Raw genomic sequence first — 7,520 nt, 5'->3', positions numbered from 1 at the left:
AGGATCAACCAGTCGTCCAGATGGGTCAAGATCCTTACCCCACTCACTCTTAATGGCTCCAGTGCTGCCTCCACACACTTGGTGAAGGTCCTGGGTGCCAGAGAGTAGCCGAACGGAAGTCGAGTGTATTGAAACACACGATCCCCGAGAGCGAAACGCAAGTACTTTCGATGTCTCTTGACTATCGGTATGTGAAAGTACGCGTCGGTCAGGTCGATAGATGTCATCCAATCTCCTGGACTTACACCTGAGAGCAGTTTCTTGACCGTCAACATGCGAAACGGGCGGGTAGCTATGAATTTGTTCAAATAGCTGAGGTCCAGAATGGGCCTCCAACCCCTGGTCTTCTTCGGCACAAGGAAGTACCGGGAGTAAAACCCTGTCATCATCTCGGCTGCAGGAACCAGTTCTACGACCTCCTTCTGCAGCAGAGTAGACACCTCGTTTCTCAAACAGGATAATTTCTCCTGCTCCGCCACACGAGTCCAGAGAATCCCTGAAAAACGCGGGGGTTGACAGGCAAATTGGAGCGCATAGCCCCGCCTGATTACTCCCCTCTGCCATCTGGAATGAAGTAAAACCAGGCGACTCCAAGCCGAATAATGTTCTGTCAGAACCGCAGCCCTGGCGAACTTTGGGTTGTCCTCCGGCCCGACCCCACGAACGTCCAAGAGTGGGCCGTTGACGAAAGGGCATCACACAAGCCGCGTCTCTATCTCTTGAATCAACAGAGCATGTACTCGAGTTGGATTCACTAGAACCCCCACTCTCATACATAAAATCCGGCTCTGTGGGAGAAGCGCGCAAGTGCGCGTGAGAAACCTCAGATGCGTGTCATGCGTGTTCCCTTTCCCCCCCGGAAGTCTTCCCAACTCCCTGAGCACTTCTTAGTGTCACCAGAGCTGACAAAACCTGAGATGTGGAGGAATGTGCTGGAGAATTAACCCGGAGCTGATGTGAGTTCAGAATAGGTCGGCACCGCATCACTCACCAAGTCCAGTACATTCTCAAGCTCTGCTGGCGGTCCTGACCTGCTCATCACTCGTGAGATCCGACCGCCATGCACCTCTCCAGTTGATTGACCAGAAGGGGCGGAAGCTCCTCGCCCTCGCCTGGTCTCAGAACGGCGAAAAAAACTTGCGCATAAAAGCACCATGTTGCGTCATTTCCATGGCGTTTCCTCTTTTCCGCCGCCATACGTGACGTCCTCCACGGTGCCAGTGCTTGTTGACAGCGCTGTGGGGGAAGTCCCAACAACCTCCGGTCAACACAGACATGTCCGGACTAGTTCCACTCACCTCAGCTGTCAAGCTCTGTCGGGCACGAGCGCTGGTCGACGCGGAAGTAAACACAGCTGACTCAGCAGGTCTCGCGGACCTCTGCTCGTCTGTAAACAAAACACATGTGGTTGGAGTCTGCCCCTCATTCGTGTCGACGTACTCATGTTAGCTTAGCATTAGCGGCGAAAGTTTCTAATGACGCCTGTGAATACGTCACACTCACAGGCGGAAACACATGCACACTACTAACATCTCTCTCAGAACGAACCACAGAAACGTCATACGTTTTCTTCGTTTTATTTAAATAAATCCCTTTAAAGGAGTAGGGGGGAGGAGGGCTCCCCCGAGAAGAAGCCTCGCCGCCTCTGCGTCCTCGCCGCCGCTGGTACCTCGGCCTTCGCTGGCTCCGCTGCGGCTGCTGGCTCCGCTGCGGCTGCTGGCTCCCCGGCTCCCGCTGCGGATCCCCGCGACGCTCACTCGTCGCCCGCCGCGGCTGTTGCCGTTGTTGCTGGGGTGGCTGGCTCTGGTGACGCTTTCCCCCAGCACCAGATGATGAGGCCGACGAACGGGATCTGCGTCTCCGAGCGCCGAACCCCCGTCGCGCCTTGTCCTCACGCCCATGCAGGTGATGGCGGAGCTGCGCTGACCCCTGCTGCGCTGCCTCCTGCCGACCCACGATGTTCCGGAGCTCCGGACCAAACAGAGAATCCTCCGTTATGGGTCCATCCAGGAGTACCCTCCGGTCTCTCTCCGGCAGCGCTGTGGCCAAGTCTAGCCACAGATGCCGGTGGCCCAGCTGTCCACCGTCGCAGAGTCTCCCTCCCAAGATCGCGTACGCATGCGACATCCAGAGGAGTGCAGCCAACGAGTCCTTGACTTCCTCCATCTCCGAAGGTCCAAGGTCGTCTCGGTCCACGGTGAGCCTGTCGAGCGCACCGCACAGGAGAGCTATGTTGTTCGCGAGGGAGACCACCTGCGTCCCCCCCGTATAGGTTCTGTTGAACAACATCGCCGTCAACCTGTCTTCAGCTCTAGGCAGAGCTACAGGGCGGCCTGGCCAGAGTCGAGCTCCCGGGTTTAGGGCAGCACGTACCGCATCCGAGGGCTCCGGGACACCGCACCGCCAGTCCACCCCGTCCACACGGCAATAGGGTCCGTAGGCTCCTACGGGAGGCCCTGAAGCCATGGGAGAGGCAGACTCCCACAGCGCGTAGCCCCAGATTTCGGGTGGCTCGAGTGGAGGTGCGGGGGGGAGCTCGACCTCCATGCGGTTCGCCACGGCGGTGAATATGCGCGGCAGGATGTCAAGCGGGTAGCGAGGAACCGGCCCGGTTCCCCCGACCGCTTCGACATCCCCCGGCTCGGAACCGAACAGGACACAATGATCCATCCACATCAATGTTCATGCTCACGTCTGCCATGCTGATCCAGGAGCTTTCTCGCTGAGTTGAAAAGGAGGAAGTGCGGCGGGTGTTTCCCGCCTTTATAGGAAGTGGACTGCCCCCTGCTGGGTGGCGAGTTCATTAAGCTTTCTCAAGAGACGAGGCGGTGCCTCGGGGTAAACCAATAGCGAAGCCGTTAGAGGGCGGAGCACCAATATGACGTAGAACATGTTGATGTTTCAGTTGATGTCAGGAGAACATGTTGATGTTTCAGTTGATGTCAGGAGAACATGTTGATGTCAGGAGAACATGTTAATGTTTCAGTTGATGTCAGGAGAACATGTTGATGTTTCAGTTGATGTCAGGAGAACATGTTGATGTTTCAGTTGATGTCAGGAGAACATGTTGGAGCTTTAGCCATGAGTGAGAACAACGCTGGCTCTGATGTGGTGTCTATGAAGCTCACGGCCAGGAAAGAAGGTAAACAAGCACACACACACACACACGCACACGCACACACGCCTGTGAGTTTCTCTTGAAGGACACGTGGGTGAAGAACTTCAAAGAAACGCATATTTTATCTTCTTGACTAAAACACTGACATGATTCATGATCTTCTCAGGCGACCATTATATCTTGAATGGAAACAAGTTCTGGATCACAAACGGTCCTGATGCCGACGTCCTCATCGTCTACGCCAAAACCAACCCGGAGGCCCATCAGAGAGGCATCACTGCCTTCATCATCGAGAAGGTTCTCCTCTCACCCTGGTCTTCATTAGAACTTCTCCTCTCACCCTGGTCTACATTAGAGCTTCTCCTCTCACCCTGGTCTACGTTAGAACTTCTCCTCTCACCCTGGTCTACATTAGAACTTCTCCTCTCACCCTGGTCTACATTAGAACTTCTCCTCTCACCCTGGTCTACATTAGAGCTTCTCCTCTCACCCTGGTCTACGTTAGAACTTCTCCTCTCACCCTGGTCTACATTAGAACTTCTCCTCTCACCCTGGTCTACGTTAGAACTTCTCCTCTCACCCTGGTCTACATTAGAACTTCTCCTCTCACCCTGGTCTACGTTAGAACTTCTCCTCTCATACTGGTCTTCATTAGAACTTCTTCTCCCCTCACCCTGGTCTACATCAGAACTTCTCCTTCTCTCACCCTGGTCTACATTAGAACTTCTCCTCTCACCCTGGTCTACATTAGAACTTCTCCTCTCACCCTGGTCTACGTTAGAACTTCTTCTCCCCTCACCCTGGTCTTCATTAGAACTTCTCCTCTCACCCTGGTCTTCATTAGAACTTCTCCTCTCACCCTGGTCTATGTTACAAGTTCTCCTTTCACCCTGGTCTTCATTAGAACTTCTCCTCTCACCCTGGTCTAAGTTAGAACTTCTTCTCCCCTCACCCTGGTCTTCATTAGAACTTCTCCTCTCACCCTGGTCTTCATTAGAACTTCTCCTCTCACCCTGGTCTACGTTACAACTTCTCCTTTCACCCTGGTCTTCATTAGAACTTCTCCTTTCACCCTGGTCTTCATTAGAACTTCTCCTCTCACCCTGGTCTACGTTAGAACTTCTTCTCCCCTCACCCTGGTCTTCATTATAACTTCTCCTCTCACCCTGGTCTACATAAGAACTTCTCCTCTCACCCTGGTCTTCATTAGAACTTCTCCTCTCACCCTGGTCTTCATTAGAACTCCTCCTCTCACCCTGGTCTACATAAGAACTTCTCCTCTCACCCTGGTCTTCATTATAACTTCTCCTCTCACCCTGGTCTACATAAGAACTTCTCCTCTCACCCTGGTCTTCATTATAACTTCTCCTCTCACCCTGGTCTACATAAGAACTTCTCCTCTCACCCTGGTCTTCATTAGAACTTCTCCTCTCACCCTGGTCTTCATTAGAACTCCTCCTCTCACCCTGGTCTACATAAGAACTTCTCCTCTCACCCTGGTCTTCATTATAACTTCTCCTCTCACCCTGGTCTTCATTAGAACTTCACCTCTCACCCTGGTCTTCATTAGAACTTCTCTGACCCTGGTCTACATCATGGTTCTGTCGTGTGATTGGTCGTCTGTGTCTGGCAGGAGATGCCAGGATTCTCCACGGCACAGAAGCTGGACAAGCTGGGCATGAGAGGCTCCAACACCTGTGAGCTGATCTTCCAAGACTGCAGAGTTCCAGGTGTGTGTCGTCCACGTCTTGCTTGGATCATGACGACCTTGAGCCAACCTTGTCTGCTCCTCAGAGGAGAACGTTCTAGGTCCACTTAACAAGGGCGTCTACGTAATGATGAGCGGGCTGGACCTGGAGAGGCTGGTTCTGTCGGCCGGACCGCTCGGGTGAGTTCAAGTCCGTCAGGAGGAACTTCAGCAGCTTTGGTTGTAACAGGCGGGTGTGGGACTGCGGGTGTAGGCGGGTGTAGGTGGGTAGGTATAGATGTAGGTGGGCGGGTTTAGGTGGAGAAGGTGTAGGTGGGCGGGTTTAGGTGGAGAAGGTGTAGGTGGACGGGTGTAGGTGTGCAGGTGTAGGTGTAGGTGTGCAGGTGCAGGTGCAGGTGCGGGTGTGGGTGTAGGTGCAGGTGTAGGTGTGGGTGTAGGTGTGGGTGCAGGTGCAGGTTTGGGTGCAGGTGTAGGTGCAGGTGCAGGTGTCGGTGCAGGTGCAGGTGCAGGTGTGGGTGCAGGTGTAGGTGCAGGTGTAGGTGTAGGTGTGCAGGTGCAGGTGTGGGTGCAGGTGTGGGTGCAGGTGTAGGTGCAGGTGTAGGTGCAGGTGTAGGTGCAGGTGTAGGTGCAGGTGCAGGTGCAGGTGTAGGTGTAGGTGTAGGTGTGGGTGCAGGTGCGGGTGCAGGTGTGGGTGCAGGTGCGGGTGCAGGTGTGGGTGCGGGTGCAGGTGCGGGTGCAGGTGCGGGTGCAGGTGCAGGTGTAGGTGTGCAGGTGTAGGTGTGCAGGTGCAGGTGTGGGTGCAGGTGTAGGTGCAGGTGTAGGTGCGGGTGTGGGTGCAGGTGTGGGTGCAGGTGTGGGTGTAGGTGTAGGTGCAGGTGTGGGTGCAGGTGCATGTGTAGGTGCAGGTGTAGGTGCAGGTGTGGGTGCAGGTGTAGGTGCAGGTGTAGGTGTAGGTGCAGGTGCAGGTGTGGGTGTAGGTGCAGGTGTGGGTGTACGTGCAGGTGTGGGTGTGGGTGTAGGTGCAGGTGTGGGTGTAGGTGCAGGTGTGGGTGTGGGTGTAGGTGTGGGTGTAGGTGCAGGTGTGGGTGTGGGTGTAGGTGTGGGTGTAGGTGCAGGTGTGGGTGTACGTGCAGGTGTGGGTGTGGGTGTAGGTGCAGGTGTGGGTGTAGGTGCAGGTGTGGGTGTGGGTGTAGGTGTGGGTGTAGGTGCGGGTGTGGGTGTAGGTGCAGGTGTGGGTGTGGGTGTAGGTGCAGGTGTGGGTGTAGGTGCAGGTGTGGGTGTAGGTGCAGGTGTGGGTGTAGGTGCAGGTGTGGGTGTAGGTGCAGGTGTGGGTCGTGCAACACTTTCATGAATTTCTTCTGTAACGACGTCTTGGTGCTGATCTCGTCCCGACAGCATCATGCAGGCGGTTCTGGACCAGGCGGTTCCGTACGTTCATGTCAGAGAAGCTTTCGGACAGAAAATCGGACACTTTCAGGTGAAGCTTTGAAACTTGTCCTGACTCACGGTTCTCAGCGACGGAGCTTGCATTCATTTCCTTAATGGCTGAAGAGATGATTGCAGTGACACTCCTGAAACACTGGGGGAGCCAGAGTCACCTGACGATATTAACCATCATCGTGACCTCTGACCTCTGTTTCACAGCTGATGCAAGGCAAGATGGCCGACATGTACACGAGGCTGAGCTCCTGCAGACAGTATGTTTACAACGTTGCCCGGGCGTGTGACAAAGGTCACGCCAGTGCTATGGTCAGTCACATGACTCGCCGTCATGACACGTATGTTGAGCACATGTATGTTGACCTCCTGCTGCCCCCTGCAGGACTGCGCCGGAGTCATCTTGTACTGCGCAGAGAACGCCACTCAGGTGGCCTTGGATGGGATCCAGTGTCTGGGTGAGTTTGATCTGCTGTCAATCATTGCTGTCAATCATTGCTGTCAATCATTGCTGTCAATCATTGCTGTCAATCATTGCTGTCAATCACGCTCTTAACATGTTCTCGCACACGCGTGTCAGGAGGTAACGGCTACATCAACGACTACCCGATGGGCAGATTCCTGCGCGACTCCAAGTTGTACGAGATCGGCGCCGGCACCAGTGAGATCCGACGCCTGATCATCGGAAGATCCTTCAACTCCATGTACAAGTGAAGCTTCAGTATCTGATGATGGACGAAGGATTGTTACGAAGAAACTGTTTTTCTTTCTGTTCAAATGTTTCAATAAATGTTTGCTTTGATCTGAGCTTGTGTTTCTAACAAAAGATCTTTATCTGTTAAAATATTCATGTTTGAATACAAGTGACAACATTCGAGGTATTTAAGCAGAAGTTTTAAATATGAACCTGATTAAAATGATTAAATCTTCTCTCAACAAAAACAGTGTTTTTATTACGTTGCTCTGAAATCTGGACGAACAAGAGGTTACGAGAGAACATTATGACGTAATAATGACTTCACTCCTCCAGCTGTAATCATGCTTTGTTTATACAACGAGTCCCTTGCAGGTGGAGACCATTGATGACACGAGGTGAAAAACCTCAATGATTGACCAATGACCACAGCAGAGTGGGTGTGGTTCTGATCAACAAGATTTCATCTCCAGAAAAACAGTGTTTTCAGTCGGCGGAGCTTAAGATCATTTTCTACACACACTGATGATACAATAGAGTCACACATCACAACAACACACACA

The 7,520-nt window shown here is 53.4% G+C and overlaps 1 protein-coding gene across 1 annotated transcript in view; it reads left to right on the top strand.

The window, feature by feature from the left end:
- Positions 1-7,070, top strand: part of ivd (isovaleryl-CoA dehydrogenase) — an 11,648-nt gene extending 4,578 nt beyond the window's left edge. Inside the window, exons 5-12 of the mRNA XM_087780030.1 lie at positions 3,049-3,142; positions 3,285-3,415; positions 4,752-4,848; positions 4,913-5,006; positions 6,222-6,303; positions 6,471-6,575; positions 6,649-6,721; positions 6,844-7,070. Coding sequence (XP_087636156.1) covers positions 3,049-3,142; positions 3,285-3,415; positions 4,752-4,848; positions 4,913-5,006; positions 6,222-6,303; positions 6,471-6,575; positions 6,649-6,721; positions 6,844-6,977 — 810 coding nt within the window. The 3' untranslated portion in view covers positions 6,978-7,070. The remainder of the gene's footprint in view (positions 1-3,048; positions 3,143-3,284; positions 3,416-4,751; positions 4,849-4,912; positions 5,007-6,221; positions 6,304-6,470; positions 6,576-6,648; positions 6,722-6,843) is intronic.
- Positions 7,071-7,520: the final 450 nt, after the last annotated feature.

This window comes from Callionymus lyra, chromosome 18 (assembly GCF_982586985.1).
Source record: "Callionymus lyra chromosome 18, fCalLyr1.hap1.1, whole genome shotgun sequence".
In the NCBI taxonomy this organism is placed as follows: Eukaryota; Metazoa; Chordata; class Actinopteri; order Syngnathiformes; family Callionymidae; genus Callionymus; species Callionymus lyra.
This window is presented reverse-complemented; position numbering and strand designations above follow the sequence as displayed.